The sequence below is a fragment of the Stomoxys calcitrans genome, chromosome 2, assembly GCF_963082655.1.
Source record: "Stomoxys calcitrans chromosome 2, idStoCalc2.1, whole genome shotgun sequence".
In the NCBI taxonomy this organism is placed as follows: domain Eukaryota; kingdom Metazoa; phylum Arthropoda; class Insecta; order Diptera; family Muscidae; genus Stomoxys; species Stomoxys calcitrans.
Genome location: NC_081553.1, coordinates 3133827 through 3156042, shown reverse-complemented (window position 1 = coordinate 3156042; position 22216 = coordinate 3133827). Strand labels below are relative to the sequence as shown.

Genomic DNA, 22216 nt, shown 5'->3' with positions numbered 1-22216 from the left:
GCACTAATCACAGATAGTGTACTCAATATTTTGTTGCTGGGCAACTGCCACTACCGATCTGTGTGGTATTCATTGCATTCATGAGAAGCTGAGCTGTGAGCTGCCGGGCGAGTCCACAAGTTGCGGATAGTGGAATGCTCCATACGCATTAGCTGTAACGGCAGTCGCGGACAATTAGCGGTGTCGGGCGGCACCGGCTCTTGCACAAATACTGAGGGCTTATGATGCTCGATATGACAAGGCGGATTATTGGCGCCTTTAAATAACCAATGGCCACCCTGTTCTCGCGGAAATCGGTCCATTGGACCGGAACGAGCTTGCTCAGCTGCAGGAACTTGACGAGGATCGCCACCACCATATGAAAATGTGGCTACAACAAAAACTTTGACACTTAGTTGATGATATGCTGTTTACTTCAAGGCATAATTTCGTCTCATTTTCGAGCACATCATTATGTGTATTTGTTAATTACAACTTTTGCCAAAAATGGTAGATATTTTCTTTTCTTTCTTCTTTTTACTTTGTACACAACGCGCTTTTCAATATTTGTCAAGTAATGATTAAACATATCTGTGGAAATGGTAATCGATAGACGGCAATCATCGAAAAATCGAACGTTTTTGATTTTTTATCCATGACTGATTTTCATGCGTGCATGTAACACATATACCTTAATTTTCAACAATTATATTACATATACGCACACACATATATATTTGTGTGTGTTGGCAAAATGTCGATCAGCTTGATGACAAGAAGGCGATTGCATCATATGATTTATGACTGTTGTACAAATGAGAACACCTTTAATTGTTTTGCCATGAATCCACATAAAGAAAAGCAAGGCAAAGAAATCGGTGTACAGCGTTTAGGAAAAACTGTTAATATGTGCACAAGTTGAATAAGCATATGATGTGCCATTTAAACTCCCTATTTCGTTTTTGCTTATCGATTTTTATTCGCTATTATCGGTATACTATTTGCTAACCGGTTAACCGATAACGGAAACTTTGACAGTGAATGATTTGCAATTTACTTCATCGAGACATAGTTTTGTCATTTTCGAACGATTAATAAATTGAAAACTTGTAAGGGCAAATCTATCTAAGAATAATAATTAATTAATTACAACGCACCTAAAAGCAAAAAAGAACTAATACAAAATGCCTGTAGAAAACTTGGAAGAACAAGGCTTGGAAAAAAACCCCAACTTGGAATTGGCCCAGTACAAGTTTTTGCTTACTCTTTCTGAACACAAACAAGATGCCTCCTTAAAAAATAAACTGGTGGAAGCCGTTAAAGCAGACAATATGGCCCCGTATTACGAATACCTTTGCACCGAGCTGGGGTGGACGGTTGATAAGGATATGCTTGCTAAAATGAAAGAACAAAATACAAAAGATTTGGACAAATTGGATGAGGCCATAGATGACGCAGAGAAAAATCTAGGCGAAATGGAGGTTCGAGAGGCAAATTTGAAAAAGTCTGAATACTTGTGCCGCATTGGAGATAAAGCAGCTGCTGAAACAGCTTTCCGCAAAACATACGAAAAGACCGTGTCGCTGGGGCATCGGTTGGACATCGTATTCCATTTGATTCGTTTGGGTCTTTTTTACTTGGATCACGATCTTATAACCAGAAACATAGAAAAGGCAAAGTATTTGATAGAGGAGGGGGGTGACTGGGATAGACGTAATCGTCTCAAGGTATACCAAGGAGTGTATTCCGTTGCTGTGCGAGACTTCAAGGCCGCCGCCACCTTCTTTCTGGACACAGTCAGTACGTTTACATCTTACGAGTTAATGGACTATCCTACCTTCGTTCGTTACACCGTTTACGTTGCTATGATAGCTTTGCCGCGCAATGAGCTTCGCGATAAGGTTATAAAGGGTGCTGAAATTCAAGAGGTGTTGCATGGCCTAACAGATGTCAAACGTTATCTTTTCTCCTTGTACAAATGTCAATATGCGGACTTTTTTAAACACTTGGCAGAAGTGGAAGTTATTCTGCGAACAGATTACCTAGCCCATCCTCACTATCGTTTCTACGTCCGCGAAATGCGTATCTTGGCCTACACGCAACTTTTGGAGTCGTATCGCTCGTTGACCCTTCAATACATGGCCGAGGCATTCGGCGTCAATGTGGACTACATCGACCAAGAACTATCTCGTTTCATAGCTGCCGGCCGGCTACATGCTAAAGTCGATCGTGTAGGTGGCATAGTTGAAACAAACCGTCCTGACAGCAAGAACTGGCAGTATCAGGCAACTATCAAACAGGGCGATTTGTTGCTCAATCGCATACAGAAATTAAGCCGCGTTATTAACATTTAAGAATCATTTATTTTCCCTGTACTCACCATCAACCATTAATGCAGAAACAAAACACCAGATGTATAAATACATAATTATTTACCCCAAATAAAAAAAGTCTTAACATTTATTTAACTGCAACGCTTAATTGTAAAATTGTAAAAAGTTTTTTCTTTAAATTGCACTATATAATATATTAAACAATTTATTTTTATCATAAGCAAGGTACTCTGTTCAAATTTCAGAAGAGTTGTGAAGAACTTCAACAAAATATCATAATTTAATTAAACTTATAGCAGATATTCGCCACCAACACAATCCTGCCATCATATTACACTAGAATAAATTGTATCTACTTTTTATTTTTAAGTCATTTACCTAAAAAGGCAATTAATTTTGCACACATTTTTCATTTCTAATTTCTTATATAGAGTTTGACAGTTGTTCACCTGAAAAAACGAACAGAGTACCAACCCATAGAAAGTGACAGTGAAAAGTCATCGGTAATAGAAATGTAACTTATTTATCTAATAGTAAAATAACAAATTCTTTGGAAGTTTCTTTGGAATGACCTTAAATGTAATATTTGGAGCTTTGAAAGAGTATTAAAAACAGTTGACAGCTTAAGTGGAACATTAGACATTACACAAGTTGTAATCAGTTGAAAAAAATGCATAGGTTCGGTTTCATGTGGACGATTTTTTGATGGCAACGATTGGAAGTTAATCTCAGTTTTGCATGTCAAGATGAAAATCGAAATTTGTATTTGCTTGAATTCTAATAAAAATTTTATAACGTGTTTTAGAACACTCTGAATATACGTTTCGAATTCAAGATGGATATCTACAGAACTATAGCAATATTGGTTCGCGTGTTGTAGAACAATTCATAGAATGAAGAGCTAACTGTACTGCACTGATATCACAAGGTATCTGAAAGTTGTAGACATCGTGTGTTATGTAAGAAAAATTTAACATGAAAATGAATTTTCGAATAAATATGCAACCCTTATTTCATCGAATATATGTATGTGTAGACAAATGGCTAAAAGATACAATACATATAAGAATACATGCCGATAAGAGCCCATTCTATTCATATTTGACGTACATAAGAAAAGTTTTATGAATACAGAAAGTGACAGCCACATGTAACGCACATATCGTGTGATAGCAGCTTAAGATTTCTGGCATATCGATAAAGACCACCACAAATGCCACTTACCAACACCACTCAGTGTTGTATTTCTAAGTGACATTTTAAAGTACCCGTTAAGTTCAAACTGGTTCTTTGTTTTTGGAATTTTTAGCACTGAAGTCTTCCATAGGAGGTTGTGATCTTTAAAGACGCCATGGGAATGAGAAAAAGTACCAGAAAAATACCGCGATATATATTTTTCAGGAATATGTTACTTTTGGTCAAAATCAAGCTTTTTCACTAGAAATTGCTACTAGTGATAGCATTGCGATCAAGTGGTATGGGATGAAGCAAAAATACTTCTAAGGAAAAAAGCATTCCTATACGATTGCAATGATGCAAAATAAAATTAAGATCAACTTCAGCTTCAAAGTCAATCATTGTTGAATTGACTCGTTTTTACATTGCCAATCAGTGTTTTCATTGTTGTTGCTGTTATTACTACTATTATTATTATTAGTTGGAGAGGTTGGCTGTTGATGTGTCTGTGGGTTATTATAAATTTCCAATGATTCCTGCTTAAAATTCCTACCATCCCGATCATAGCGATTAAGATCTGCAGAACGTATTCCACAATCTAATGGCTGCTCATCGCTCAACTCTCTTTCATCGTTGCGCTCCAAGTTTCTTTGTTCCTGTTGTGCTTGTGGCTGCGGATGCGGGTGCGAGTGCGAGTGCGGGTGGAGGTGCTGATGGTGATTGATTTTTACATGTTCTTCATTATTGTCCATTGACATTGTCCTTTTGCCCAGGTCTAATAAAGTCCCTGCCATTGCATTTGCGGCTTCCATGTGAGACTGCAGCGCCAACGGAGAACTGTTCGCTGCAACCAGATTGCTTAAATTGTTGGCTATACTGTTGACGTTATGCCTTCGAAGATTCTCCACTGCCAAGCGATTGGTACTTAGGTTGATGAGCGCATTCATCATAACCTTGTTGCGTTGGTAGTCTTTTCGTAGATGCTGCCGGATTTCGGTGTGACAGTGCTCGTTATTGGTAACTATGATCTCGCCCGTATCTGTGGTGGTGACGCGAGCCTTGCAATTGAATTTTCGCGACAAATTACATTGCCAATATTTTTTGTCCTTGCGAACGTATTGTATTCCAAATGTGTGACCATCGTGCACCAGTAGAGGTTTGCCACGCTGACTCAGCATGAATTCTAATTTCCCCTGGAACCAATGTTCGCCAGGACCAACTGAAGAGAATTAAAAGGTTTATTTTAAAATCAAGTTGCACATATCTTAAGGGTAAATGGAGGAAAGCAGTTCTAACGACACTGTTATGTTATGGTGTTACTAGTGATGAAGGTAATAATGCATTTGATGGATGCACCAGGTTGGTGATAACGATGATTTACTATAAATGGAATACAATCACAGATTTCTCTCTTTCGATCAGTTAACATGCAATGGGTTCATTGTGATAAAAAATTTTACGATGATGACCATATTCCAATAAATTGACATTTATCAGTTCGTGCTTGCTTGAAATTAATTGGATCTAAAATAGTTTTATAGTACTTACCAAGGCCTAAGATTAAGTGCAGCAAATGATTTTGCAAGTCCTGTATGAAATTGGCATGTAGATTACTGGGTGCGTTTTGGGTTTAAATTTAACTTCGTATTCCCTTAAAAATAATTTGTTATACGTTTTCACGTAAATAAGAAGCTGAAATAATAACATGTTGTTTTGGGTAAAAAGGAGAGGAAACCTAGAACTCGCCCGCATACACAATAGTTTTTTTTCCAACAAAAAAAAAATGCAAAAAGGCCCAACTTCACCCTAAGGTGGGTGTATATTGAACCCTTCCCGCAAAAATGATGTATGCGACAAAATCCAAAATTTGCAGGAGACTGTTTTCATTGAATAAGTTAGGTTAAAAAGAGAGGGTGCAGATGTTAATCCGCCCCATGCCACTATGGACATACACCAAAACCAGTAATCGGATTGTTGTGTGCTCTAAATAGTATAACTATAACCTTTTATTGAATAACTTGTGATATATTCATGATTGACCATTAAAATTTGGTTTTGAACTTCTACTAAAGCATACTCGCGAAAATGAAAAATAATTTATTTAATATTTGCTGCATAACGGAATTTGATGTCGTTTACATCATTTTTCGCGGGTGCCCTGGAAGGCTAGTTCTCTACATTAAAGTCCAGATAGCATTTTTAATCCGATTTTCTTGTAATTTGGCACAGATGAATTTTGAGGTCTAAAGACAGAACATACTCAAACTGCTTGAAATCGGTTCAGATTTAGAAATAGCTCCCATAAATGCATATTTTTGTTCGATTTGGACTAATGTTGCAATAATTTGGTTATTTGTCAACTGATCTTCACGAAAATTAAGATTACTAATGAATTTTACAGAAATCAGTTCAGTTTTATACACAGCTCTCATATATAATCTTTGACCAATTTTCACTTCTAGATCCTTTGCAAGCACATTTAGCAACCGACCTTCATCAAATGTTGCACAATGTCTTCTTCCATGATTCCTACTTAGTGTATAGAGATTGGTCGAAATCAGAGATTGGTCAGAATTTTGGATATACACCCTTCTATATGCATCGTCCTATTTTCACTTCTAGAGCCTTTAACGATCTGAAAATTCTGTACAATATTTTCTTCTACCAATGCCACTATGTCTTGATGAAATCGGACTAGGATATAACTCCCAATATATGAATGTGTCATTCGGTTTTCATTTATAAGGTCGTACAATTTACGAACTATCTGCACAATATTTAGTGAGAATTGATTTTTTACTTATCACCATATATCATGAAAATCGGTCCAGCTTTACATATTGCTCCCATTATATAGGCACCGTTCTAAAAAACCTCCCTCAAAACCCATCAAAATTGGTGCAGTTAAAAGATGTTATGGCCTACTTCAAACTTATACTGTACACCTACACTATTATTTCCCTTTCTATCTCATATTTCGCCCATTGTTTTACATATAAAAATACAAACAGAAAAGGTATAACTTACATTATTAGCAATAATTTGTTACAAAATTTCTTAGATAAAAGCCAATTTCTTCTTAAATGTGCGATTTTGTAAGCGACATATAGCGGTCACGCAAAAATGCAAAATCATTTTCGCTCCCAATACATAACGGTACATGGTTCAGCTCCGATTGAGGAGACGTAATTCGATATCCATAAAAAAAACGAATACGAACAAATGTGGATGGAAGGGCTCGATATACACAATTTCTTCTTAAAACAAGATTTTGCATTTTTGCAGCCGAACTTCTCTATAACGTAGCAGTTGGGAACCGACTAAATGCTACGTTATAGAGAAAAGGATCAAAATTAGGTTATAGATATAATTAGTGGGACAGAATTGAAAAAATTGTAAAAAATCTGCCGGGTAGAGATAACTCTTCGAAATGTGGTGCGGGCAGCTCTTGACAAATCCCTAAATCAAATCTATATTTGTGGTCCGATTTAAAAATGTTCAACTTTTTGGAAACGAAAATTTTGAATTTTGCAGATGAAACTCTCTTTAAAAAACAAAAAATAAAAACTACCCGAATTTTTTCACTAAAACACAAAAATACCTATTTCGGGCAAAGATGGCTTCAGAATCGTCATTCTTTAGTAAATTGACTGGGGAAGAGGCTAAAAAATTGTTTGGAGAAAAAATGTTTAGGAAGCCTGTCTCAGCAAATGTACAATGAATTGAACAGTCGAAAATCCCCGAGACCAGAAGAGATATTGTAGACCTCGGGCGGACTTTTTGTGGGGATTTTTGAGCAATTTCCAGCAAAAATTTAGGAAATCGTATCATAAATTAAGATTTGACAGTCCCAAAAAAGTTTTTAAAATACCGTGGTGCTGATTTAAGTAGCCTGCTGTGTGGCCGCCAGATGAAATTTTGCCCGTTAAATCTCTACCCGTTTTCAAACGGCTGATTCTTTTATTAGTTTTTTTATGCTAAACCAATGTAAAATATCTGACTACTCAGGCATCCTAACGTGCTGAAATGTACTGGATACAGTAACGGATGGCATTTCTTTTTGGGGAGTGTCCAGCCGATATTCCTTCTTTTTTTTGAGCCTTCATCAACTTTGGATATGATATGTCACTTTTCTTCAGTAGATAAACCTTAACGTTTTGCATATTTTTTGTCTGTTGTCCTTTATCTGTTGTATCTTTATTGAGAGATAAGAGAAGTGTTCGTTATAGAGAGGTTAAAACAGGTGAAAATGGCTGAAAAAAGTTGTGTTTTCAATTTAGGAAATTTTCAATTTAGGAAATTTTGTACATGGAACCTTCTTCACGAACCATTACTTTACGAAAAATTAATGCAAATGCAAATTTGCTTCTATTTTTTCCATTGTTTACATGAAAATGATCATGACATAATTACCAGGTAGTGTATCGTAAACAGCTGAGTACAATTTTTTCGCGAAGTGCGAGTTTTGGTTGTGTGTGTGTATTATAATTAAGAACCATAACCCGCACACCCAACAAAAATGGCGCGCACTAGTAACATACACAAAATCATAGTTGCACTAATCACTGATTTTGACAGACATTGCACTCAATATTTTGTTGTTAAGCAACTGCCAATACCTGTAAATGAATCATGACACAACTACCAGGTAGTGTACCGTAAACAGCTGAGTACAATTTTTTCTGCCAACGAGTTTTGGTTGTGTGTGTATTATAGTTAAGAACCGTACCACACACAAACTACTCATGGCGGCACACTTAACGGCGGCGCCATCATTTCCATAAACTACAAACATAAAACTGTACTTTTTTCCATTATTGTTATTAAACAGCCTTTTAGAATCTCGTTGCCATATAAACAATAATTTTACTTATTTTATGCCAAAAAAAGTCGTTTAAATTTAGTGACGTCTGCCCACAATGTAGATGGCTAAGTTATGCCGCCGCATGTGGTTACCAAAACGCAAATGAATTTACAATTACTGGCACGGGACTTTGCTCAATGAAACGTCAAAATTTGCTATGCTGTCAAAAATAGTACTAGACCCTGGGCTACTCAAAAATTATTCACCACACTTAACATCATATTTTTACTATCCCGACAACTTTGCTACCATTCGACACACAGCCAAAGAACAATTTGTTATAGAGAACTTCGTTATAAAAAATTCGACTGTATTTTTAATATAGGCTAAGAATCTACAAACTATTAGAATGAAGACATTTGGTGACGCTAAAATTAAGCTAAAAAGAACCTAATGGAACATTTTGAGCTTCAGGCGACTCAATGGCGGAGACTTTTTGTGAAAAAAAGAAAACTTTAAAAATATGGCTTATAACACTGTAGATATTCCCCTAGAATTGCTGGTCATCAAATAGGTATTAGCATTAAGTGGGATTTTTCCGACACCAAGACATTTGTATCCCATTTTTAAGCCAGACAGAAGCTGGCGGCAACAAAAACAATATCATGCAAATTATAACATTTTGACGGGAATAATCGTATCTTGGGAATTTTTTGTTATTTTGACATGAACCTATTCCATTGTGGGAGACCCGGGTGTACTTGTAGCAATGGTTACGATGTGCAAAAATGTGGCATGAAAAATCAGTACAAATTCAAATCACAGTTTAAGGCAATTCTAAGGCAGCCGGTTGTACGTACCGGATTGACCCGAAGAAGTCCTTCATCGGCAAGGCCTGCCGCCTCAGTGCACAACACACTGCTACAATAACAACAGTTTAAGGTTTTTGTAAAACCCACACTAAATAACGACCCGAAATGTTTATAAGTAGATCGGCTCGTCCAAACTTTGCGGTCATGCAACGGCCTATATTCGGATGGATAACCGTATATGTTGCACAACTACTATCCCCTTGTATTTTAAGTACTATTCGGCGTAATGAAAATTGTATGCAAAACTGCTCAGAACAACTATGTTCTGGATATATAGCAGGCTTATGTATTGACCTAACTATGTGCATAGGATTGTCATGCAACGTTTCTGGAGGAGTGATTTCAGAGACTAGCATATCCTCCTATGACCTTGAATGCTTGAGCTAGAATCCTGGCGAGAATATCGGTCACATTTTTCAGCGGTGGTTTCTCCCCCACTTGTAAAGGCTGTGCCCCGCACTGGCAGTCAGTAGGAATTCCACTTTAGGTTCTTATTTCTTCTCTTCCTTTCCTTCTCCTGTTCCTGTGCTATCACAATGGACGAAAACGTCTAAGTCTAATGGCAGACTACCACTTTAACCTAACCTACTCTCCCCCTAAAAACTTGTCTACCAGGTGGTAGAAAAGTTTTTTTTTTACTTGTTAAAGTACAGCTAGAATGCAGAGCAACGCATTCTAGCTGTACTTTAACAAAATTATCATTGGGAAACTGGAGAAATACATCCGTTGTGAATGACAAAGCTAAGTTGAAACAAATTATTTTTAAATTTATCTATTGTACAAATATAAATAAATCGTTATGTTATTGCAATGTTCTGCAAGTTTGAATTTTAGTTTCCTTATTCACTTTTATTGCGAATTGTTGTAGCTGGTTGGCAAACGGACTTGCATCGAATTATTTTTTTTTAGTTTTGAGGTTTGTCTTCCGTAAGCCATACATCCAGTAGAAAAATAAAACAGGGCAATTATATTCCAGGAATATGTGTGTAAATCTATAAGTTTTACTGAGTCCGAATCACCACATGCGTGAACTATTAAAACGTTCAAAATCATTCATTTTAGGGGTTATGTATTTCTTAGAATTTTTCAATTTTATTAATACAAATGCAAAATTCACTTCAAATACCAGATAACGTGTCATGCGGTATTAAAGCGAAATCGATGGGATAACTCGGGTCCTGCTGAACACATATATGCATGTATAATAATCAATATGTAAGGGTAAGTTGCCTAATGTAAGAACAATACTAGAACTAGGTAATGAATTTCGTTATTTATTAGCTAGTGATCTTAAGTTTTTTTTTTTTTGATTTTAATTAGGGTTTTTCTATAAATGTAGATATATTTACACAAATGCATGTAGGTTTATTATGTACAAATGGCCATAGATGGTGAATACAAGTGGTAAATACAGATTTCCAACTAGGAAAGGATGCCATGTCCTCCATACCATTTCATCGGTTCTGATTGATTTTACAATGGCTCCATTTTAAAGTTATGTGCATTTCCACCAGGCGATATTGTAATGGAATCTATCACTTGTACTGGTTGATGTTGGTGATGCTGCGATAGTTGCTCGGCTGATGTTTTTATTGTTTGCTGGCCACCATCACTCTCGTTTTGCAGATTTGAGGGGGATAAAGCAGCTGCATTTTGCACCGAAATATGTTCGTCATTTACATGAGCCTTGAGCGCTTTCCCACTTACATCGTACATTTCTTGGTTTGAGCAGCGATTGTGATCTGTGCTGATGGTTGAGGGGGACATTTCATATGCTCCATGACTGGAAATTGGCGGGTACATCAATACTGGATTAACATTATTGTGCGGTAATTGTAAGTTTGGTGCCGCTGTGGGTGGGTGCAGTTGTGGGGGTGATATTTGATTGGCGACGCCTCCACCATGCTGATGGCCTTGGTTTGATACTACCGATTGTATATAGTGATGCGAAGAAGTTGGATTCAAGCCCGGGGCATCAACACTTGAAATAGTGGCATGCTGTATTGAGGAGGGCGGCGTGGCTGGTGATATTGGATGCCCATGGTGTGTTGGTGGTCCATGATAGTTGGGCTGATATATATTCGCACTGGGTGATCCCATATTCTGGGAGAATCTAGCAGATGTCGGCAGCGAAGTTGGTGTAGGTGGGGGAAGACCATTACTGTGCGTCATATTGACATCGCTGTGTGGACCGGTTGTAACGGGCGGCCCTCCGCTGCCATTATTATTGCCTCGCATATGAGGTGGGTGATTATGAACCCCAGTAGCCGATATTATCTTCCCCTGATGGGTTATACACCGGGCACGGCACATACTTATCCTATAGGACTTGCACAACCAATACGTTTTCATGCCCTGTTGCGTGGCCACCGTGTTGTTACGGTTGAACACACAGTGTCCATGTAGTAGGGATGTTGAACTTAGCATCACCACATTGGGGCAATCTTAAAACGGAATGCGGTGTATTAACAACAGTTAGAGCAGCATGTAAACGAAGAGAGAGAAATTTCATTGGAAAAACAATACATTTCGTTATTTTATAGACTTTTCAACGAGTTTATCTAATTATACGCATACATTTAATGCTAATATAGCAATTTTGTTATTTACAAAATCAAAATTTATGTACAACCGAGACTATGGCATTTTACTTTAAAATGCTAGCTTAAAAATAAATTAATACAAAAGGTGCTTCAGTTGTGTCGTTCATAGGAGCGTTGTGCAGTGATTACGGTAGATGTATTGAAATTGCGATACATATTAAACAATGCTAACAAACCTACTACACTTTACGGGCGGAATCCATTATATGCTGATCCTACTCTCATTAATGACCACTTATGCGACTACTTACTACGAGACAAGCCAAAAAGCGGAAGGCAAAATACGAATAACCGTAGAGAACAAGAGATACACAACATTGAAAATCTCACTTCACTTCAACACCGATCTGACTTGTTTTAACTACTTTAGAATGTCCCCCAGATAAACAGGGGTGGCAGGGGCGAAATAATGTGTTCTTATCCCCGCAAAAAAATAGATCGTGTAAGTGAATTTTTGCTTGAACCGATATGTTACCCCTCCAAAAAAGTGAATCTGAAATAAAAATTTAGTGTCAGGTATCTAAGTGTATTGATCTGAACAATATGTCTCCATATTGTTGAGATTGCAGTACGCGTCTGACGAATTATTTGGGATTAAAGTACCCCTCTGACGAATATCGAACAGTACATTGTGGAACTCATACGAAAGTTATTTGGATGTTGTCCGAGGGACGTCCCACAGTGTTGCCCCGGCGGACAAAAATTCAAAATTCGAACATAAATTTACTATGAAATTACTTCTTCCAATATTAGGCTCAAATATCTGTGCAAAATGTTAGAGTTCATGTTAGAACTCTTACTATTTTTGTCCAACGAGTGTGTGAATCTAGGTGTCCCCAAGTTGGCCAATGGGGACAAGATAGGTTTGAATGAGAATTCTTTTTGGAAGTAGAGTACGAAACCCACCCGGAAATATGACACGAGCGACCATATATACCGATCGGCGTATTGGATCATGCACATGGAATATAAATAAGAGGCACGGGATAGCTGTGAGTACCACACAGACTGCGGATAGTTGAATGCTCCATACGGAGTATCTGCATCGGCAGTCGCCGACAATCAGCATTATCGAGTGGAGAGTCTCAGTGAGAGGCCGGGCGGCACCGGCTCTTGCACAAATACTAAATAACCAATTGCCAGACTGTTCCCGCGGCAATCGGTCCTTTAGACCGCAACGAGCTTGCTCACCTACATAGGGAAATGTAGCTACAACAACAACATAAATAAGAGACTCAAAAGAAAGTTATTGTGAGTACGCATCTGAAATACTAATTTGGCCTCAAGCTGGCCGATGAGGACAATATAGATTTCAATGAAATGATTTTTTTGGAAGTAGAGTAAGAATTCAATGTCAACATTTGGAGAAGTGCTTGTGAAAGGTCCCATCCAAGAAAATCTAATCGAGCGAACATACATATATATATATAGATAAGAGCAATGTGAGGCACAAAAATATCTTCGATCATAGAATACGAGCCTGTCGTGCTGCACCCACTACCACAGTAGACTTAAAAAAATCCAAAAAAATTGATTTTGTTAAACTTTTTCATGAAAATCAAACTTTGTAAAAAAGTTTTGTACAAATTCACGAAAAAAAAAATATTTTCAGTCGCACTATTTGTAAAGAATATTTTTTGTATTTATTTTTACAAGCATCAAATTTTTATAATTTTTTGTTTTTGAAATTTTCTGCTCAAATCGAATTTTGAGTAATTATGCTATCAAAATCAATTTTTTTTGAAAAACAATTGGTATTGGCTCGAAAATAAAACAATCAAAGTGTCATGTACAAAAAGAGATTTTGGTCGGATTAGCATTAAACATAACTTTAAAGTGGTTATATAATCTAAAATATCGAATAGACTTTTTGGGAAAAACGCTCACAATATCATTTTGATTCGTTGAAATAATGTAACATTTTAGGCCTTGTGGAAGGATTGGGAATAGAATCTTAAATGCAGAATACGTTATTAAAAAAATTAATAAAATTGTTTAGTAGTTAAAATAGTTTTAATGAAATGTTAGATGGTCATGGCGAATGTACTTGAAATGGTTATAGAAAGCCCCAGAGAGATAGACACCCATTACAAATAATGAAAAACAAAGGAAAACAAACATACAGCAGTAATGCGGCAAATGCCAAGGTGACAAAAAATATATCTTACTTGGCGGAATATCCATGTGATTGGCAAAACTTTTGGAGAAATCACTGCTGGATATGTTCAAATCATTTGGATATTCTTGGCCGCTGGAGACAGAACCACTGTTATTATTCTTATAGAATGTATAGTCTAGGCCAAAAGCTGCTGGGTTGAAGGAACTTCTTAAAGATGCTGCCGCCGCAGCAGCAGCTGCTGCACTTGTACTATTGGGATGTAAATGATGATCAGAGCTTTCCCTCTTCACACTGTTTAGGTCATAACGTCCCTCCACCATAGACATGTGAGGCAAGAAGAAGTCTTCCGCATTCATTTGGTCCATGCTATTGTTGCCGCCAACTTCGGAGCCTTCATTGTTATCACTGCTCTGGTCCGTGGGCGTGGTGAAACGTCGGCTTTTATTTCTGGAATATATTGACAAGGAGTCTGAATTAAACTCGGCTAAGTGGCGCTTGTGACCGACTCCACTTGCTCCCAAGTGAAAGTTGTGTTGCATTTGGCTTTCGCCTTGTTTTTGGTTCACACTGGATATATTCAGAGAAGGCGACGCAGGAGACATTGCTGGGGACTGCGTTCTTTGTGGAGTATTTGAGTCAGCGTTTGTGAGGTTTAGTTTTTCAGCATTATTGGAACTTTCATTGTTCGCCTCCGTCTCATTACTTGGAGGAGAAATATCCCTTTTGGTTGGGCTGACAGAACGTTGTAATGGCGATTCACTGTCAGCGTTTGTATTTTGATTTGTGGTCAATTTCTCCGACATTGATGACGACGTCGAAGAGGATGAATTTGTAGCCAGGCCTTTGATTTGCAACAATTGTCCGATTTTCATGAATGCTTGCAGTTCGGTGTGTTTAACATTTACTACCCCTTGATACATAAACTCTAAGAGTTCGCACATGATGGTGTAAGAGACGTCTTTAAGGATAACTGAAAATATTCAAAATTAAAAGTTTTATAATATAAATTCATGAAAATTATAACAGAAAACAGGAAGATAAAAATGATATCGAAGAAATAATAATTCCATTGAACCAAAAAACCTATAACATTGTGCACTGTTAAGGAGAGACATGTAATAACAAAAGAGAGATATGTGTACTCTCTTTCGTTATATATATATACGGCGTTGACAATTTTTTTCAACGGCTTGTGACTCTGTAATTGCATTCTTTCTTCTGTCAATTATCAGCTGTTACTTTTAGCTTGCTTTAGAAAAAAAGTGCGCGAAATTTTGTTTACATTTGTTTGTTCGGCGTCAATTTTAATATGGAGCCCACTAAGAAGCATTTTCGTCATATTTTACTTTATTATTTCCGTAAAGGAAAAAACGCGGAGCAGGTTGCTAAAAAGTTACGAGATGTGTATGGTGATAAAGCCTTAAAAGGAAGACAGTGTCAAAATAGGTTTCGCAAATTCCGTTCTGGAGATTTTTCACTCAAAGATGAGCCACGTTCAGGTCGGCCAAATGAAGTTGATGATGACCAAATCAAAGCATTAATCGAATTGGATCGTCAGTAACTGAGCGTGAGATAGGAGAGAAGTTAAATATACCAAAATCTAGCGTTCATTATCACATAAAAAGTCTTGGACTGGTGAAAAAGCTTGATATTTGGGTACCACATGTATTGAAAGAAATTCATTTAACAAACCGAATCAACGCTTGTGATATGCACCTTAAACGCAATGAATTCGATCCGTTTTTAAAACGAATCATAACTGGAGATGAAAAATGGATTGTTTACAACAACGTTAGTCGAAAACGATCATGGTCTAAGCATGGTGAACCAGCTCAAACCACTTCAAAGGCTGATATCCACCAAAAGAAGGTTATGCTGTCTGTTTGGTGGGATTGGAAGGGTGTGGTATATTTTGAGCTGCTTTCAAGGAACCAAACGTTTAATTCGGATGTGTACTGTCAACAATTGGACAAATTGAATACAGCCATCAAGGAGAAGCGACCAGAATTGGTCAATCGTAAAGGTGTCATATTCCACCAGGACAACGCTAGACCGCACACATCTTTGGTCTCTTGCCAAAAACTGAGTGAGCTTGGCTGGGAACTTTGGATGCATCCACCATATAGTCCTGACCTTGCACCATCAGACTACCATTTATTTTGATCTTTGCAGAACTCCTTAAATGGTAAAACTTTCGGCAATGACGAGGCTATAAAATCGCACTTGGTTCAATTTTTTGCAGATAAAGGCCAGAAGTTCTATGAGCGTGGAATACTAAATTTGCCAGGAAGATGGCAAAAGGTTATCGAACAAAATGGCAATTATATATTTGATTAAAGTTCATTCTAAGTTTTACTAAAAATGCATTTACTTTCTTTTAAAAAATCCGCAATTTCCTTTTGGGCAACCCAATATACAATATATATATATATAGATAAAAACCCAAAAACTGAATTATACTCAAGAAATAATCAGTAAAAACCCACCAATTATTCTACAATCAAGACAATATTTGTGCTTCTTGTTGTGCCTCTATGAGAAAGTAACCTTTCACTTTTTCTATTCACATGTAATGTTTATCAAAATTGTCAATTTACATACGATGCACTATTTTTACTATCACCACTGTAGGTTATTTTCGCTATGACATAACCTAAAAATTTGACCAAAAGCTAATTTTTTTTATGCGTAAAAATTGTTAAAGTTGTGAGAAAGATGGTAAAATCATAAATGTGTGAAAACAATTTAATTTGGGCTTGCTTTCATTCGACTGACAACAAAAAGAGCTGATTTCATTAAGTTTTTGTCAGAAGGAATAGAGCATGCTCTAATCGAAAAATATTACATGTGCTTTTTTGAAAAGTGATTTTCATATGTTAGTTTCGTTTGACATGTGCAACTTACATGTGATAAATTTGGCATGTCTAAGACAACTATTGGGCTGCCTAAAAAGTAATTGCGAATTTTTTGAAAGAAAGTAAATGCATTTTTAATAAAACTTAGAATGAACTTTAATCAAATATATAATTGGCATTTTGTTCGATAACCTTTTGCCATCTTCCTGGAAAATTTAGTATTCCACGCTCATAGAACTTCTGGCCTTTATCTGCAAAAAACTGATCCAAGTGCGATTTTATAGCCTCATCATTGCCGAAAGTTTTACCATTTAAGGAGTTCTGCAAAGATCGAAATAAATGATAGTCTTATGGTGCAAAGTCAGGGCTATATGGTGGATGCATCAAAAGTTCTCAGCCAAGCTCACTCAGTTTTTGGCGAGTGACCAAAGATGTGTGCGGTCTAGCGTTGTCCTGGTGGAATATGACACCTTTACGATTGACCAATTCTGGTCGCTTCTCCTTGATGGCTGTATACAATTTGTCCAATTGTTGACAGTAAACATCCGAAGTAAACGTTTAGTTACTTGGAAGCAGCTCAAAATATACCACACCCTTTCAATCCCACGAAACAGACAGCATAACCTTCTTTTGGTGGATATCAGCCTTTGAAGTGGTTTGAGCTGGTTCACCATGCTTGGACCATGATCGTTTTCGACTAACGTTGTTGTAAACAACCCATTTTTCATCTCCAGTTATGATTCGTTTTAAAAACGGATCGAATTCAATACATGTGGTACCCATATTAAAATTGACGCCAAACAAACAAATGTAAACAAAATTTCGCGCACTTTTTTTCTAAAGCAAGCTAAAAGTAACAGCTGATAACTGACAGAAGAAAAAATTCAATTACAGAGTCACAAGCCGTTGAAAAAATTTGTCAACGCCGACTATATTACTGCTATATTACTACTATATTACCCACAATTACTTTTTGGGCAACCCAATACATGCCGTGTAATAGAGCCTTAACCAATGTTCCAGCCTGTGTGGTGCTCGCAGCTATCCCGTAACGAGACGCACGTTTGACGAACATAAATATTTTATTCCGTGTTTAATGATTGATTTGAAAGGAGTCATAGCAAGTAAATAAGTGTCAGATTACATGGGCACTCTAGATTATGTTACTGTGACAGGCTATTCTCTGATCAGACTCCTTTCCATTGGGATGGAAATCGAACCCTCGGCCTCCACACTGATAATACGGGCACACTATCAATTCGGCTCAATGAAAAGTTTTTTTAAGAAAATTTAAAGCTTTGTTTTCGTATGCAGTTTTCATCACAGTCCAAGCGATGCTGTGGTGCTAAAAAAGTAAACTTTTCGATTGGTATTAGGTACTGAGTTTAGTTTAAAATTTTGAAATATTATGTTTAGTTTAATGATGATGATTTTTATGGTTATCAAAATTAGTTATAGATTAAAAAAAGGCGCATTCATATTTGAGGGAATTTGGGTTAGCAGTGTGTGCTGACTAGTTGTTGGCGCCATCAATTGGAAGAGTTCATTATAGTCATGCTGGGCATGTTTAACTGGGTACTAAGGGTGATGCAGATAATGATACATTGCCGAGATTAAAATGGAGACCACAGCCAGCAGTAGCCTGTAGTCAGTCTGTAAGCAGCAGTGCCAGCAATCAAGCAATGCAAGCATTTACTGATCTCGATTGATCTCTCGTTCGTATCTATCTCTATCCGTTCCTTCCTTTGCTCGTCTGTTAATGTATGCATCTCGACTTATCTGTCGCTGAGTCCGTATTTTTTTCTGATTGGTCGATCTGTTGTCCATTCGTCCCTTTGACTATCTATCTATCAGTCGGTCGCGGCGTTAAAAAAAAATTATTAGTAATGGTGTGTGATTATTGAGAACAAGTGATAATATTGTTTTTAAGTAGATGTGAGTCTCTGATGCTGTTCCACTCGTTTTTTCGCCTTTGCCTTTAAGTTGTTTTTTAAGATTTCAGTATTTAAAAGTGTCTGTCTGTTTGTCCGTGTGTCCATGTGTACAAATGATTGTATGTTGTTTTTTTCGTTATATTGTGTCTTATCGTAAATAATTTTATGTATTGATTTAGTATTTGTACTTGTTATTACTTTACTTCTAGCGATAACATCTTATAGGAATATGGCTGACCTCTTTTTTGTGCGCTCACTGGGCCCGTTGATCAGCAGCGTCAGCAACATCATGATCTCTCAGTAAGAAACGCCATATACATATGTATATATCGATGTTTGTACGTACATATGTAATTAGTCCTATTTATATAAAATGTATTCTAAATAAAAAAAAAAAAACATAAATTATATTTTGAACGAGTATCGATCGTTATAGACAGCCTCCGTCGTCCAAATGTACGAAATCAAAGTGTTAAGATAATAGATTTACACACCAATACGACCCCAATTGAAATGATTCTCGGTCTAGAGATTAATCTCAATTACCTCTGAATAACAACATACGATGAGATGTTAAAGGTTCTTGACAAGATTTCGCAATTCTATGTTATCTTCAATATCTATCATTCATTGCAGATAGTAAACGGAAGGCCGAACGAATTTTGTTATTTAAAAGGTAGCCAAAATAAAAAAGTCGTAGGTATTGGAAATTCTCTTAAAAGGTGAGTGGTTTTAATGTGCTCCCCTGGTACTTGACTCCACATTAATATAGGAATGTGACTTTTTTAGGGTTAATATTAGGTACAAATCGTACGGAGGCCACCGTGACGCAGAGGTTGGCATGTCCACATATGACTCGAACTTTAGCTATTTTCGAATTCCGGAGAAACACCAGAAAAACATTTTTTGCGTTGGTTTTCCACTCCTAATGCTGGCGACATTTATACTATGTACAGGGTGCGCCAGACAAACGTATTTTTATGAAAAAACTCCCGTGCAGTGAATTGGGCGGGGAGGAGGTCGAGAGTGGGCGCATCTATGACGAAGTCCTCAAATTTGTTTCTCCCTTCAGTCACTTGCCATAACGCTCTGGTCTAGGCAGCTGAGGGCCTTCGCCGTCGACAGATTCTTTTCTAACGGTCATTCACTTGTTGCTACGCAACGTGCCTTCCGCGATCGCGATCAAATTCCAAGGGCGGCCACCGTAGCACAGAGGTTAGCATATCCGCCTATGACACTGAACGCCTGGGTTCGAAAATTTAAAACTATAACTGAATTACTTTAGTTTTTATTGACCTTTGAAATAAGTAAGTTTCTCTGGCACTCCCTGAACTATGCCATTCAGAAAAAAGCATATCAGTAGAGTTTTAATTGTGTTCGTGTACTCGAAAATTTGCGGAAGAGCGCGTGAAAGCGAGTAAAATATTTTTTAAAGTACGCGAACAGACCTTATGTGTGTGCGTACTTATCCAGTAACAATACATATGTCAGTAAAAATGTGCAGGAGCGTTAGAAATTTCAATTTCACAAAAAAAAACCAACTGCAGAGATTTGCAACCTCTCGTTTACAAAACTCTCCAAATCTTTTTCAGTCTCCACAATATCTCTTACTAGCAAAACGAATGACTTTCAGTAAAAATGTATGCAAATTTTTAGTACGCGAACATCTATTGCCATATCTTCTTAATTACTTTAAAAGTGTTTCTCGTGCAAATGGTAACAAAAATAAAGTAATTTTTTTCCTACGAGAAACCCTGCCTACATTTTATGTATATATATACATTTAATGATCCCAGGCTGTGAAAAAAGAAGAAAAATTGCCGTCTCTATTATGAGCCTCTTTTCGTTATCGGGGACATGGTCTGTAAAGAGTACTACAAACAAATTAATTTATGCGCATATTTAAAATAAATCGTAATAATTACAAATCTTAGCATTTTGCGCACAATACCACGAAATCTAGATCCACATACGCTATCTTTCGTCCTCAGCCCCATTTTCCAAGTTAATATAATCTCTATATATGGATAATAAACTATTAAAATAAGATAAATATGTAATAATATTTATTACTACCATGTTTGCATTCTACATTGACCTCAAATTATTGCGTTTGAAATGCATTCATTCTCTTTGTTCACCTCCTAATTTTACCATATTTAATCGGTGACATTTTTTCTGGGTATGCTGAAACAATAAAAGTTTCGAAATTAATTTGAAAGGAATTATTAGGAAGCTAGACGTTCATCGTCATAGGCGGACACACTAAACTCAGCGCCACGTTGGTATATCAAAAATAGGTAGGGTCTATCAGAAATCACTGTTTCAGATTTCACCAAAATCGGATGAAAAATTCTCCTTTTATGGGCTCAATACTCTATATCGAGCAGCTTTATCCAAATATAGTCCAATCTAAACCGCACTTCAGAAAGAATACGAACTCATCAAAAATTGTTTAGAAAATTTTTTTTATACCCAAAATATCTGCAAAATTATAAATTCCGAAATAAATACCCAAAAAAAAAAGTATTTATTAGGTATTTACCCAACAAATACCCAAGCGTTGGGTATTTTCCCGGTAGAAACCCATCTCTATCTGTTGGTGATCACATTAAGTTAAATTGTTATAAGGATTTTAAGTAATTTTCTGTTTGTGTTAAAAATTGGACCACGACAAGTTTTTGTTTTGATAGGGATAAGCTATCAATTAATCTTAGAGTATTCCGATTTTATTCGATAAGCATAGGAAATCAATGTTTCGATGAATATACAGAACATAGAACAAATAAATCTGCCCAAAAAGATGTCAAATAATTATTTTATGGCTTTCCAGATAAACTTGCACCTAAGATATGCTTATAATCGTCCATGATGTACGTGTGCGTGTGCGTATCGGTCTTTGTGACTGGAGATATTTATGAATTACAAACGCTTTGCCAAGCGCTGGCCTAGGAAATACAATTGAACACACATACGCACATTGTATCGATAATTATACATACAAACATAACCGATTAAAGCAATACATGTTATTGTGAAGAACCGAAAAAGACATCAGCTGCGGCGTCACAGCATCACCAACAGATTGTTTATTACCCAAAAAGAAAAAAATAACAAAATGAAAAATCACGTATATTAACATCTTCTCTTTACTCTACATTTTATTTATTTTTCTTGGGTGTTTTGTTGAAGATAAACTTTGTCTAAAGTTCATTGAAATCATTGATAAATCTGGTAGCATCATCCTCGTCTTTATAGAACGCTCTCTCGTTCTTGTTCACCGATTGATTATCACTGTTAGTGAATGAGTGTCTCGAATTTTTAGTTTACTACAACGAAAATCCAAAGCGAGTCATGCTTCCTCCCTCCAGTACTCATCCATCCATTCACTCATTCATTTTAAATGTACTAAATACAGACATGCCACATCAATGTGTGTAGCAGAGTACGATACAAAACTAAAACATAGCATTGGAATTGGAGCAAGTATTTATTTTTAAGACATGGTTCAGTAGTCAACCTTTCCTAGACACGCTCTCAT

The 22216-nt window shown here is 36.8% G+C and overlaps 2 protein-coding genes across 3 annotated transcripts in view; one reads left to right on the top strand and one right to left on the bottom strand.

Annotated features, from left to right (window-relative positions):
• The first annotated feature begins 1050 nt into the window (after window positions 1-1050).
• LOC106083769 (26S proteasome non-ATPase regulatory subunit 6) lies at window positions 1051-2442 on the top strand. Its single transcript, XM_013247020.2, has one exon. It carries the CDS (start codon window positions 1164-1166, stop codon window positions 2331-2333), a length of 1170 nt encoding a protein of 389 aa, XP_013102474.2. The 5' UTR covers window positions 1051-1163; the 3' UTR covers window positions 2334-2442.
• Window positions 2395-22216, bottom strand: part of LOC106083768 (putative uncharacterized protein DDB_G0279653) — a 45867-nt gene continuing 26045 nt past the window's right edge. The window contains exons 2-3 of one of the 2 annotated variants that reach the window (XM_013247018.2): window positions 13936-14856; window positions 2395-4707 (exon numbers count right to left, since the gene is read on the bottom strand). In XM_013247018.2, the coding sequence (XP_013102472.2) occupies window positions 3887-4707; window positions 13936-14856 (1742 nt within the window). In that variant the 3' untranslated portion in view covers window positions 2395-3886. Of the gene's footprint in view, window positions 4708-10216; window positions 11609-13935; window positions 14857-22216 lie in introns of those variants that run through there. The other variant, XM_013247017.2, reaches the window with a different exon arrangement.

What these genes read in the sequence shown, in the direction of transcription:
- LOC106083769 (XM_013247020.2), top strand. Translation starts at nt 1,164, where the DNA reads ATGCCTGTAGAAAACTTGGAAGAACAAGGCTTGGAAAAAAACCCCAAC.